Genomic DNA, 14,785 nt, shown 5'->3' with positions numbered 1-14,785 from the left:
CAATTTGCAATCAAGCATTATAAAACACCACTTTTTTTTACTCTCAGGAAAAAATAAATCACTTTGAAATCATATACAAAGACCACAGAATACCATTAATCATGTACCATGTATTTGAAAAACTTTCTGGTTTTGGATTTTGATGCAAACAGTTAGGGAAAAGGTAATGTAAGCGAAAACTTTGTTGCAGTTACTTTTTAGAAACAAGTTAAGCTATGACAAAATATTTTGTCTAGCGATCATTCATAAAAAGCTGTCTGTTTCTCTGTAGTAATGATCAAAATGGAATTTACCTATCTACAATTACCATTTTGTCAATTTTGTTAAAATAAAACAGCCTGAACTAAAATTCTCAAGATCTTACTATTTTCATATTCGTCACATTGGGAAAACTCAACGATAGAGGAAGATCGTGAAAGGTTAAAGGATATTTCTCTTTCCTCTAAAGTAATTTAAGGGTTGTGTTGCTACATTCCCATATCAAGTAAAGGTCCATTTGTGCATTCTTCCTCTAGCAGCACATTTTGTTACAACAGTATGAAACCAGAGCTGGTATAGTTTGTGATATATAGTGACAAAGGTTACATTGACCTTTTCACTATTTTGTAGTTAGACTGACTATTTTCACCCTTCCACAAGTGGTGTTGGCTGAGTGAAGAATAAGTAAGTTTACCAAAATATGGATTATTGGAAAAGATTATCTCTAAGTTTATAGATCTTAAAAGTTTATAATTTTGTGTGGCACACAGGTTATCACCATTACTGAAAACAATTGTGTTTATTTTTAATAAAAGCAATTTTTAACAGAAATTATGAACTATGTTCCAAAACAAGATCTGGGAAATGAAATGCCTCCCTCTCTAACTCTTTGGTGCTTGAACATTTAGCCAGTAAACTGCCTGCGAAGGAGTGATGGTTTCCCATTCTTTAAAAATCTCTTTAAGTAAGCTAAAGTGTTAACAAAGGCTTTTTGTAGAAATAAATTCAGAAAACTGTGATATGTGACATGGAAGAAATTGAGTTTTCATCTCAACTTCGTGTAGACAATATATTACTTTATCTTGCTCCCCCAGGCTTATAGGAACTATTTACATGTATTATATAACACCTACCCTAAACCAGAAGACTGAAAAAGTGTTTTCTTCACATTGAGTTGTATGTGGTTTAGTTTAGAGGAATTTTATTACTATGTACCTGAGGTGCCCCTCCAGGATCCATATATCTAACACTTTTTGTACAGTACCTTTGGGAATAACATAACAGCTTCAGTAAATGAATGGTTCTGCCATTGTAACAGACCCAGAAATACTGTCCTGGCTATGATGGCAGAAAACACTATTATCTTTTCCCAAATAATCTCCTACTGACAAGCAAATCATTATCTGAAATAGTCCACATGCCACTGGGTGGGAGGCAGTAAGTCTCCACGAATTTCTGTCTGACCTCTATCTACATTCAAATAATGTAAATCGAAAACAAATGTGTATGAAATTAGTTTTCTACTCTATTCTGAGTAAAAATTAGAGTTTACCTCTTTCTGTCACACATATGTGTGCATACACACACACACAGAGGTACACACAAAAATCAGTTCCAACTATACCCCCTCCTATATGCAATCTTGGCTAGAAAAAAGGACTTCATGAAATCTTCAGTTCAATTTTACAACAGAGAAGCATAATTATGATGATTTCTGACCTATCATTGTTTAGAAGAGTAGATATGCAAGGGGATTAATTAAAGGAGATTTGAATGTGATATTTCAAGTGTAATTAATTTAATAGGCTGATGTATAAGATCATAGAATCACAGAATGGTTTGAGCTGGAAGGGATCTTAAAAGATTATCTAGTTCCAACCCTCATGCCATAGGCTGGGACATCTTTCACTAGATCAGATTGCTCAAAGCCTCATAGAACTTGACCATGAACACTTCCAGTGATGGGGCATCCACAACTTCTTGGGGCAATCTGTTCCATTGTCTCATCACTGTCATCATAAAAACACCACATTTTCCTTATATCTAGTCTAAATCTACCCTCCTTTAGTTTAAAATCATTACCCCTTGTCCTGTCATACAGACCCTTGTAAAAAATCTCTCTCCATCTTTCTTTTAAGCTGCCTTTATATATTGAAGAACTGCAATAAATTCTCCCCAGAGCCTTTCCTTCTCCAGGCAGAATAACCCCATTCTCTCAGCTGTTCTTCACAGGAGAGGTGTTCCAGCACTCTGACCATGTTTGTGGCCTTCCTCTAGACCTGCTTTGGCAGGTACATGTCTTTCTTGTGCTGGGAACCCCGTAGCTGGATGAAATACTCCAGGTGGGGTCTCACGAGAGCAGAGTAGAGGGGCAGAATCACCTCCCTCGAACCACTGGACACACTGATTCTTATGCAGCCCAGGATACAATTGGCTTTCTGGGCTGTAAGCGCACATTGCCAGCTCACGTCCAGTTTTTCATCCACCAGTATCCCCAAGTCCTTCTCTGCAGGGCTGCTTTCAATCCATTCATCCCCCAATCTGTATTGGTAATGGGTTTTTCTCTGATCCAGGTGTAGGACCTTGCACTTGGCCTTGTTGAACTTCATGAGCTTCACATAGGCCCATTCCTCCAGCCTGTCAAGGTCTCTCTGGATGGCATCCCTTCCCTCTAGTGAATCAAGTGCATCATTCAACTTAGTGTCATCCACAAACTTGCTGAGGATGCACTCAATCCTACTGACTATGTCATTAATGAAGATATTGAGCGGTACTGGTCCCAGTGTGGACCCCTGAGGGACACCACTTGTTACTGACCTCCATTTAGACACTGAGCTGTTCCATGCAAACATTTGGATAATGCCATCCAGTTAATTCCTTATCCATCAAATAGTTGGTTGTGGTTTTAATTTCTGAGAGTGTTATCTAGAATAGGTAGAAGAATAATTTTGAATATATAATAAAATGCATACAGTGATAATTGTTTTCATAACTATGGTAACCAAATGCTAAGTAGCTTAAAATGAACTAAATAATGAAATTGAAAGATCACGTTTGTAGACTTTAAAAAAAAAATCCTAATTATTGTTTAGTTGTGATTGTTTGGAAGAGTCTCAATGTAGCTGATCTGTTTTCTTACTGGAAAAATAACCAAGGACCTCTAATACAAACAGAAATGTGTATTACTTTTGAAATGTATATTTTCTTCATAGAACTCACAGTCCAGAAAAGAACTGGTATGTAGATATGCACAGCCAATGGAAAAGAGAATGATTGTTTAAGCCTAACTTTAAAGCAATATTAGCTGAAATATAAACTAATGGGAGAAAATTGTTTAAAATATTCAAAACCCCACAAATTGATCATAAAACTGAATCAGGAACTTATAATGATTTTAAATGTAGTAGTCTATTGCAGTCACACTCACATAAGGGTAATACCACAATGCCCAGTACAGAATTAAAGGTTTTGTTATCTTTGTTATGAAATTCCATATCAAAGCTTGCATGAATTTACTTAAAAATGTATTTTATGCAATGTAATGAAATGCACATTTTTAGGCAAATAGCAGTCTCTTTTGATCAGGACCAATGTTGACTCTTCAAAAGAAACCACACTGTTATAAAGGTTCAGAGGCAGGAATTTCTTCAGTTGTATGATAGCTTTGCATCATCACAGTAGTATGAAGCATGAAGTTACAATGACCTGTACGGACATTTAGTCCTATTTGGCTCAGTTTACAGAATCTGTCCTGAAGAAAACATACTTTGTACTTTTCTCCCTTTCAAAGGAGAAATGCTATTGAAAGGCTGCTGTTTCTTTTATAAATCTAACTGGTTTGGGTCCTGATTCCTGTGAAGTCATATCTAGAGATGGACGGAGACTTTATGAAGACAGTGGAAAAAAGTGTTTGCTGCAGTGATGAGGTCTAAACAGGAGGAGTAACAAAATGCAAAATCATGTATTTCTTGTACTTTGAAATGTTGTTCAGGAAAAACCCACAAGTTTTAAAGTAGGTCAGAAAGCTATAGATTTTCTAAGAATTATCTTCAATTGGAGAAGTACTTGTCTGAGCTCTTCTGCAGTTGTACGTAACTCAGTTTTTTGTTGAAACAAAATCTGAGAGTTAGCTGCTGAACTAGTTTTGAATTCCCAGGAAAAAAAAAATCAGTGTCCTTCCGCAACTCCCAGAACCTAAGCCTTCCAATTTAAAGACTTCTGAGTTTATTTATGCAACATTGTGACACAATAGTCAGGGAGCTAGGCTGTGTTGAGACTCAGCAAAATATGCGAAGGTTAAGTTGTGAGGGAAAAGAGAAGCAGCCACAGAGTTCACAGGATACAAGCCAAAGGGCTCCTTATTTTTTGTTTTCCTTCTAAGAAGATACTTTCTCTCAAAGCACCCCACACTGGAAGAAGGCTGTAGAAACCTCTCTTTTTACAGCAACCTGCTGAGGAATTAATTTACTTCAGCTGAGTAAAGCCACATTTGCCCAGGACAAAGCTTCCCAGCCTTCCCCAGGGCGAGGGTGGGGAGCTGCGGGTGACCTTTTTTTTCAGTGAGAGCTGTTAACCTTTCCATGCTACTTGAGATAAAGATAGGCTTTCAGCAAGATTTACTTAGATCTGATTTATGCACAAAGTTTCACCAGCTTAAGAGTATGTCTAATTTTAAGCTAATTGACTTAAACGAAGGCATCACACTGAATATGGACATCTTCAACAATGTAAAAATTGGTTATTTCAGTAACAAATAAATCCACATTTTCACTAGACTTTTAATAAGAAGGCCTAAGTTAAACCAGTAAAATATTTTGTACCCACCTTTGAAATGGAATTTCTGTCTGTTCGAACTATTCTATTCTATTTGCAGTGAAATTGCCTATTCTTTTACTGGTTTATTTGTCTCTGAAATTATAAGATTGTTTAGTTTAGTTCTGTCTTTATGGGAATATCTTTGAGGATAACTAATAATTGCACATCTTGCTTAAGAGCTCTAATCATTACAGTTTTGTTGATAAAGGCATGACGGAATTGCAAAATTCTCACTGTGCTCCACTGATATGTAAAAATACAGTGATAATTCAGATTGTTAATTTGAAAATCAGCCTTTTAAAACAGTAATGCCGGGGTACTCCCAAAAAAGTGATGCAGTGAAGCACATGCTAAATAATAATTGCTTTAAAAATGTCTGTTCCTCTTTATGCAGCTTTTTCTACTATATGGAAAATAGAACTATACTATATATGTAAATTTGGAAATTGATACAGTAATAAAATAGTAAAGTTCAATCTTTTAAAGTTGGTTTAGAAAAGCCTTTAATATATATCTATTAGTGTAAAATACGTATTTTTATGAAGCTCCCATAATTTAAAGTACATACAATTTTACTCCAGCAAATTTATATGAAACTTTTTTATTTTTTTTTCATCAGATTTTTAAGTTAGTCAGCCAACCTTGTCAACACTTACTTTCAATACAGAAGTTTTTCAGGATAATTATTTGAGGAAAGAGGATGTTTCCACAGTCTTGTAACCTTGGACAAAATACTAGTATTTAAAAAAATCAATATACAGGTGTTTAATGGAGCTACTTTAGTTTGAGGAAATAATTCTGTTGGCAAAATATTTGCCTTCTAATGTTTTATTTTACAGCTTTTTTCTACTCAATCTCAGCAGTATGACAAATGACAGTTCCACAAATAACACTCATTTGTGACTCCTGATTGCTGGATTTCTATCGTTGAAAAAACAGTAAAAAGTCTCAGTGACAGAACTATCTATTACTTTCTGTTAATCAAACTGCTTTCTTTGCTGGCATTTTTTTCAGCAGTAAACTGCTGAAACAAATAATAAATTAACGAAAAGGGGCCTAGACCGTTTTGGAGTGTATTTAAAAGGTATTCTTTTGTGCACAAAAATCGGAAGAATAATTGTCTGATAATATATTTTTCAGTAATTTATCCTCCCCTGGTCACTTCAATCTGAATGATAAGTAAACTTCAGTAAAAGAATGTTGTATTTCTTCATACTAAAAGTAAAAGGTAACAGCATAGTGGCACTTATGTGGTCACATATTCACCATAGGGAAAAAAAAACCCAAACAAATAACCGTCTATGAGTCAACTGAAATCAGTGGGGGTATAGATGTAATTAGTTTCAACTGTAATAAGCACTTTTAATGCAAAAAGCCTGGCAATAATAAAATTTTCATACCAACACAGGCTTGTTGCACAAAGTGAGATTTTGTGGCAGTCCATTCCAAGCAGATTGTTAGTACCTCCAGCCGGTAATTTAATACTGAAAGTCAAATGCACCTTAAGTTTTTCTACTGACCAGATTCATAGAATTATAGAATCATACAATATCTCGAGTTGGAAGGGACCCATAAGGATTGAGTCTAACTCCCTGCTCCCCGTGGGACTACCTAACACTAAATCATATGACTAATAGCATCATCCAGACACTTCTTGAAATCTGACAGGCTTGGTGCACTTCCCTGGGCAGCCTGTTCCATTGACCAACCACCCTCTCAGTGAAGAACCTTTTCCTAACATCCAGTCTGAACTTCCCCTGACATAGCTTCATTCCATTTTCTCTTGTTTTATTGCTGGTCACCAGAGAGAGGAGATCATCACCTCCCCCTCCACTGCCCCCCTTGAGGAAGTTGTAGACTGCCATGAGGTCACCCCTCAGCCTTCTCTTTTCCAAGCTGAACAAACCAAGTGACCTCAGCTTCTCCTCATAAATGTTGCCCTCGAGACCTTTCACCATCTTTGTCTCCCTCCTCTGGACACACTTTAATAGTTTGATGTCCTTCTTGTATTGAGGTGCCCAAAACTGCACACAGTACTCGAGGTGGGGACGCACCAATGTGGTGTAGAGTGGGACAATCACCTCCCTCAACCGGGTGGCTATGCTGTGCTTGATGCACCCCAGGAGACAGTTGGCCCTTTTGACTGCCAGGGCACACTGTTGACTCATACTCAATTTACGATCAACCTAAACCCCCAGATCTCTTTCTGTGGGTCTGCTCTCCAACCTCTCATCCCCCAATTTGTACATATAACCAGGATTACCTCATCTGAGGTGGGGAATCCGGCACTTGCTCTTATTACATTTGATACGGTTGGAGATTGCTCAGCTCTCTAGTCTATCCAGAGCTCTCTGTGTGGTCTTTGTACCCTTGAGGGAGTCCACACCACCTCCTCATTTAGTATCATTGGCAAATTATGCTTACTTAACCTATATTCGCTTCCTGTGTCCAGATCATTTATAAAAACATTAAAGAGCACTGGAGAACCCTACTGGTGACTGGCCACCAGCCTGATGCAACCCCATTTACTATAACTCTGAGCCCAACCAGTCAGCCAATAATTCTCCCAGCGTATTATGGACTTATCTAATTTTGAGACAAGACAAGGTTGTACAGGAACATGAAACATTTTGAAAACTTCAACATCATAAAAGCAGAAAGGTCAAAGCTAGTCTTTTGATTACACAGTTCTTACCTTAAAATATTCTTCTGGGAGCTGTATGCCTGCTGACTTTTAGTATTACTTCACAGAGGAAACACGGTTGAAGCAGAATTCAAGAAAGAGGGTTATTGAGCTTGTGTTTTGAGTTTGGGGTTTTTTTGAAGACAGTAGTGTAGGTGGAGTAATTTTGTTTTTCTCTGCTGAAAAAATTAGAGTACACTTTGCAAATGAATTGCTATGAAGGTGCTTAAGGATGCATAACTGCAGTTTACTATAAAATACAGTTCTCCGATAAACAACTTGTGTGTGTGTAAGTTTGTGTCATTTTCAGTCAGTTAAATTTGACTTAAGCACTAATGTGGAGAAAGGTTTATCTTTCCTAAACCTTGTCCCTTTTACCAGCAAGATTGTTTGTTCTAATAAAAAGTTTTACCTTATCCCAGCAGTATTTTCTAATTAATGAGTCAAGTGAACTCTAAGGATTTTAAATATCTAATTTCCTTCCATGTTATACACATAAAATGTTTAAGAAATGGTTTATATAGGAAACTAGAAAATAATAAATGCTTCAGTCTTGAGGTTTTCAATCCTACTTATATTTAGAGATCTATATTTTTATCACGAGGGGTTTTGGATATTTTTTTCTTGCCTCCTCAGGTTAGTATTTTTCTTAAGACGTTGAGATCTAGTAGATCCTTCAGTGCAGTGAGGCAATTATCAGAAGCAGTGTATGCTACAGAGAGAACAAAGGCAGTTAAATACCCTGGTATTTAGGTGTAGGTGAGGAGACTTTTGGCTAACATCCGTCTATCTAATAATACGTCATCATTGCAATAAGCAGAGAGTAGTTGAGGAAAATGCTGCTGTGCTATTTTGCAACATTCTACCAAAATACATTAGCCCAATTTTCACTATTAACCTCATTGTATTGAGGAGTGCATTGTACATTGGTATTTAAAAATGTTATGGTAGCCATTGTAAAGACCACATGTTCATTCATGGGTTCTAGGATAAGTTGGAGGTGGAAATGAATGAGATGAAATTCCCATTTTATTTGCACAAAACTTGAAAATTTACTTCCCTTAAAAGTCCTCTTTGAATAATTAGTAATTCCAGAGTTTTAGCTTAAATTAGAACTGTCAGAGTAAATAAACTGTTTTTCCATTTCCAAAGTAGTGCATTAGTGAGCATTCGCTGCTGAATAGAGAGTTCTGACAGGGTACATACATTTGGAAAGGCAGCTCAAGAGAGTAAGGAGGGGGTATTCTTTTTTTTTTTTTCTTAGTGGGAAAGATAACGTTATCATGTTTAAAATGTATAGTAAATTAGAACAACATTCATTTTTTAGAATTTCACAGAAAATATCTGGATGGATTTCCAGGATCTGAGGCCTTCAAAGAGTTTTTGTTTTGACAGATTTGATATTGATGGCATGGAATAGACATATGAATCTGTGAAAAGAATGTGATTCAATAATGTACATATTTATGAGAAGAAATGTAATAAAATATGTATTTTTCATGAATGCATGCTTCATCCTTATCTCTTTGCAGAATGAAAAAGTGTTGCATTTTAATTTAAATATTTTAGTCATATTTGCATCTTTTTGCTTTGGAACTTGCCATAGTAAGTTAAAAGCATTTCCCTCAGCAGACTAGCAACTGTCATATGTTAAAAAAAAAAAAAAAGGTTGAATGTATCTGACTGTGTTTTCATTAAAGACAGACAAGGAAAGCATTCAGTGAATCTACATATGTTGCTGTAACTCAAATATACTCAGAGGAACACAGGTTAATTATTCATTTATTCTTCTGTCACTTTATTTTGTACATTTGCACTATGATTAATTGTGTTCTGTTCCTTTTGATTAACAGACAACAATGGTGTAGATGAGGAGACTATGAAGGCAAATTCCCAGGGGTTTGTCGGATGTCTCTCTTCAGTGCAGTTCAACCACATTGCTCCTTTGAAGGCTGCGCTGCACCACAGCAGCTCAGCCCCTGTCATTGTAAAGGGACGCTTCACTGAATCCAACTGTGGTACTTTAACTGGAGCTGACTCAACATCAAGTGAAACAACCCATTCATTTGCAGGTAGCATATGGTTATCACTTGTTCTGATCTCTGAAGCAAAATCTAAATAGAGTACTCATGACCTGAATCACAACTATCTTTTTTCTTTTTTCCATGTGGGTTAACATCTCAGAAGTAGTTTAAAGAATAATTGTCTTTTATATGTCCTTACTTCCTTTTCTCTAGCCTTTCTCTTTTCCTCTGAATGTTTACATTTTTGTGTCTGCAAAGTATCATCTACATCACTGTTCTTTGCGTGCTTACAGACCCACACTACTGCCACTGTACCATACTGTACATGATCTTTATCCATGTGTGAATTTCTTGAAAATCCTTCTTCTATTTGTGTGTCACTTTCCTTTTTTTCTGCTGCAGATCAGTCTGGACCAATAGACGAGGGACAGCCCTTAGCTAATGCAATCAGAAGTGACTCTGCAATTATTGGAGGTAATAAGGACTATAACAAGTCCATGGGAACTTTTTTTTTCTAATAACTGTGAGTCTTTCAATGCTGAAGTGAAATCAGTGTAGTTTTGTGTGCACAAGGAAACTATTAAAAAGTCTTCATTTTATTACAAGTGGTAGACAGACAAAAATCAAGCATTGTTTTAAAATGCAATCCATAGCTCTCATATTTTCTTATTACATAAATTTATGCCATCAGTGTTTCTATACATTGGAACATTCTGCTGAAACACAAGATAGTAAGAACAAGTTTCCACCCTGCCTAACGCTAGTGTCTATGTCTTAAAAAAGGACTTGGATATGTTGTGACAAATAGCATATGTTTAAGAAAGAACAATCTTTGCTCCTTGACTATGCCAAAAAATTACATTTTACTACACAGTCACATTCAAAATCTTCTTTAACAGATCCGAGCAACACAGATTTTCTTGAGAAAATGGGGTCTAACATTGCTTGAATCAATCCTTTGACAGACTGAGGCAAGTTTCATTCTGGTTCCTCATCTGGAAAGCAATGTACTCTTGGACAGACCATCACTTCCATTGATTAAAAATTATTATTAAAAATAAAATGCATGTAATAATAATAATAATAATAATAATAATAATAATAATAATAATAATAAATAATTACTACTACTACTGTTGGTTTGAAATACCATTTCTCCTCCATTTTCTTACTATTTCTTTCAGCCACTTTTATCAACTCAAGTAGAACTACAAATGATCCTTCATAAACATTTTTCAGAAGAATTGTTTTTAACAGAGGAATAGAGGAAGAGCCATGTATGGTTCTACTCCTCCTAAAGTGAATATGTTGACTTTACATTTTATGCCTATCAGAGCAAATACGGTATAAAGCTTAGGATAGATGTCTTATGCTTAAAGTACAGGACTGATAATCAGCATATGCAGGTTCCATTACTTTGTCTTTCTGGCTGACTGTCCTTACGCCAAGATCCATCTCTGTTGCAGTGGGGAAGCCTACCAGTTCTGTCTCTTTAGCAGGAATGAACAGTACTCAAGTGAATCTTAATAGGGAGAGTTTGGGATTGGGGACTCTCAGGAGAAATTCAATTCCTGTCACCGGTATTGGAGCAAGTGTATGGCTATGTCAGTTCAGTTTTTTTCTTTCAAGGAATAATATTGTCTCTTGTGACCATACTATAGTGACAATCTTCCCCTGTGAGAATTTCTGGTGGTATTTCTTCTCTTGGGAGAAGGTGAGGGAAGAAAACCTTTCTTCACTCATGAGGATGGTATTTTCACAGTATAATTCACTGTTTCAATTTCCATTAGTTACTTCAATAGAAAGAGGGCAGGGGGAGGGAAAGGTCATCCCCTCCATCTTTTAAATTCTGAATAGGTTTCCTTTCTAAGGGTTTTAAAAACCTCAGCAGACAAAGGACATAGTGGGATTTAGCAGAACAAAGCTGCCAAGGTTTCTCACTGAGAATAAAAGCATTTAGGTCTATGGAAGGTGTAGTTAAGATTAGAACCTGCAGTCACCTGTATGTCTGCCATTTAAATAATGGTACCTGTTATAGTCAGTGCCTGCCAACAACACACTGCATGGTCAGTGACCTTTAACACAGTAGCGCTAAAGATACTAAAATAAGAGGTAATAAAACCTAGAAGCTTCCTTGTTTGTAAAGTGATACTTGTGTCTGTATATTTTTATACATACAAACTTTGAGAATTTTACAACTGAATTCAGTGAGGTCAGAATTTAAAAATATGGTTTCTGAGTTCTTCCACATGTCAAAAATTACTTTGCTCTTTCAAAAGATAAGTATTATTTTACATAAGTATCTGTACATAAAGATCACTTTATGTACTAGGTAATTTAGTGTGGGTGGGGATTTTTAAGTGTACTAACAACAAAGTAATTTTTGAACTTCAAGCTACAATAGTTACAGTCTTTTTACGATAATAATAACCTCACAATTTTATAGTTATTAAACACATTTGGGAATATACACTCACAATTTTTCTACTGCTTAACTATGATTGTTTAAAAGTCAAAATAAAGCAAACTGTACAACACTCAGTAAAAGTTTAATGTAAGTACCTTTAAATGAGTTTAACTGAGAATTGTACCAATTCAGCTACTTCAGACAAGGGAAGTTTATAGACAAGCCCTTACAGTGGGCATGTACTGTAACTGTGAAACAAAGGAGTGACTGTTCCATTTAATCTAAATGAGAACAAGATTAACTCAGATTATATAGTCTATTCCAGAGAAGAAAATACTGTACAAAAAAGTTTATATTCCTACCATTAAGGATGGCTGCTCATATTAGAGAAAGAAAAAAATGGCAAGTGCTGACTTTTGGATGATCTGTTTTTATTTACAGCACTAAGGGACTATGTATTTTTATTTTCCTTCCAGTAGTGGACAAGTTATGCAGTAGACTGTTCCTTCATCTAGTACAGCTGAGCCACTGCATTACAACTGTTTCCCAGACAGCTTAGTGCTTTTTTCCTCTCTGCAGCCCAGTCTGGCTTTCTGCCTCTTTGACAAGCACTTTCTGCTTCCCTTCTATTTAATTTCTCCTCAAATTCCTCCCCTGCCCAACCTCTGACTCATGAACTTGAGGGCCTGAGACCGTCATGAGAGGATGAATGAGGAAGAGAGGAGATGGGCTGCAAGTCTGTAAGGTTATGTTTTTCTCTGTGGGAAGTATCTCTTTCCTTACTGTTCCTAATCTGCTGCGCTAGGAGCAGCATGCCCTTGTAACAGTTCAATAAATCTTAAATATTCACCTTTATAACCAAGTGCTCATTCCATTTAGTCTCTTATGTATTAGGTATGTAGCACATATGGTACTTGATGAGTCCCCTATATAAAGCTTATGCTCCTGCCCCTTTACTTTCTAACTGACCAGTTAAAACACCATAATGCAGGTACCTGTACTGATGATGATTTTATCCTACCCAGTGGGGCTGTTAAAGCTGTTGGAAAAGGTAGCTTGCTCACTACCATCTGTGTAGGCAGGGATGTTGTTTATCTACAAACCCAAGGTCATGTAGCCATATAAAGCGAAAACACACCTAGGATGTCAGAACAAGTGCCACAAACCTGAAGGGAAGGGGTCAAACCTATATTATTTCACCCTGAACATGAAGAGAGATTTGATTTTAGTATTTTAACCAGTGTCTGTTCATTACAATGATGCAGTTACAGAAATGTGAGCCCTAGCTAATGTAGATCATGAAAAACTCTTCATCCCATTATGATGTACCTAAGGCAGTCAAACAGAGTTGGGATTTTCTTCCATGAGGCTGAATAAATGTTAGAATTTCTGTCGCATTTGACCTGATGATAGATGGCTATAGACACTGACCAATTTCCACTGGACTCCCTATGATGAACTGTTCTACATCTTCTTTTATAAATTCTCATTAACTGCTTTGTTTAGTCAGAACCAGTCATCTGTGGTCTGAACTAATTTGTGTGGAGTACTGGATATGAATGGGACCAATTCTGTGCAACCATTTTTACTGCAAAGGGTCTGAGGCTTGGACTTTGTGGTGTACACAGGCAGAGCTGATAGAGGACCTGGTTCAGAATTCCAGATTGGTACCTTTATCCTCACCCTGTTCTGCTCTACCTCTGCTTTCCAGATTCTTTCCCCAGACCTGGAGCAGTGATAGGAGAGCTGATTGGCAGGTGAAGGCTGATGACGGGACATGTGTCCCCTTCCCTCCTGATGACATGTGGTATGAGAAAGGGTCCTGAGGAACATGAGTGACTGAAGAAAGGGAGAGTTCTTTGTCCAATACTCATAGGAGTTGGAGAAAAGGATAAAGTCATAGTAGTGTACTTTGTGCTGTCCCATTGTCTGGCAGGAAAGTCCCTGAAGAACAGCTCTTCAAATTTGCAGTCGCTTGAGTTCCCAGCCTGGCAGAGAGCTAAGGGCTGATGGAAAAGGAGGAAAAGACACCTTCTTATCTACAGTACCCTAAGGCCCCTACTGGTCTTCCGTTCAAAAGTTTCAAAAATTATAGTATTCTGTGATTTTTTTTTTTTTTTTTTTGTATTAGTAGTGTGCAGAATTTCAAAACAATCACCATGAAGCTTATACTACAGTGTTGTTTCTGGTTTGAAAACAGCTATGTGTTCTTATTTCTCAGGCTTCCCCACAACCGCCTCTGTTATGTGATGGAGTCATTCCTTCTTTGTCCTACTCTCTGGCCCATGAGTTATTATTTGTCTATCCTGTCTCTTAACTTTTTTCTCTTTTCTTCTTCTAGGTGTGATAGCAGTCGTGATATTCATCCTACTTTGTATCACTGCTATAGCCATACGCATTTATAAAAAAAAAGGCATATACTCAAAAAATGAGGCAAAAGGATCTGAAAATGAAGACAGTGCTGAATCTGCACTGAAAAGTGAGCTCAGCATGCAAAACACAGCCAATGAAAATCAAAAAGAATACTTCTTCTGACTGGCATTCATAATTTAATTTAACACAAAATGTGACAGTCTGACTTTCTTGCTAAGCCAGGGGCTCTCAATGGACAGAAAAAGCTCTTGCACTCTACAGTAAATGCAACAGATTTGAGACTTATTATACCGCATATGTTCAGTCTCAGTGATTGCTATAGGGGGCCTCTTTAAATTACATGCATTCCTTAGCTATTATACCATAAATGCATTTTATGTAACAGTGAATTAGATATTGTAACCAATTTCATTGTTGGTAGTTTCCGACTGTTCTGATGTGACCTTCTACAAATGAAGTTTAACGTACATACTGAATATGATTTTTGAATGGGAAAATTGTTAT

General features: G+C 36.7%; 1 protein-coding gene across 1 annotated transcript in view; it reads left to right on the top strand.

The window, feature by feature from the left end:
* Positions 1-14,443, top strand: part of CNTNAP4 (contactin associated protein family member 4) — a gene marked incomplete at its 5' end in the record, with an annotated part of 190,638 nt that extends 176,195 nt beyond the window's left edge. The window contains 3 exon segments of the mRNA XM_059833251.1: positions 9,331-9,549; positions 9,904-9,975; positions 14,250-14,443. Coding sequence (XP_059689234.1) covers positions 9,331-9,549; positions 9,904-9,975; positions 14,250-14,443 — 485 coding nt within the window.
* Positions 14,444-14,785: the final 342 nt, after the last annotated feature.

Source organism: Gavia stellata, chromosome Z, assembly GCF_030936135.1.
Source record: "Gavia stellata isolate bGavSte3 chromosome Z, bGavSte3.hap2, whole genome shotgun sequence".
In the NCBI taxonomy this organism is placed as follows: domain Eukaryota; kingdom Metazoa; phylum Chordata; class Aves; order Gaviiformes; family Gaviidae; genus Gavia; species Gavia stellata.
This window is presented reverse-complemented; position numbering and strand designations above follow the sequence as displayed.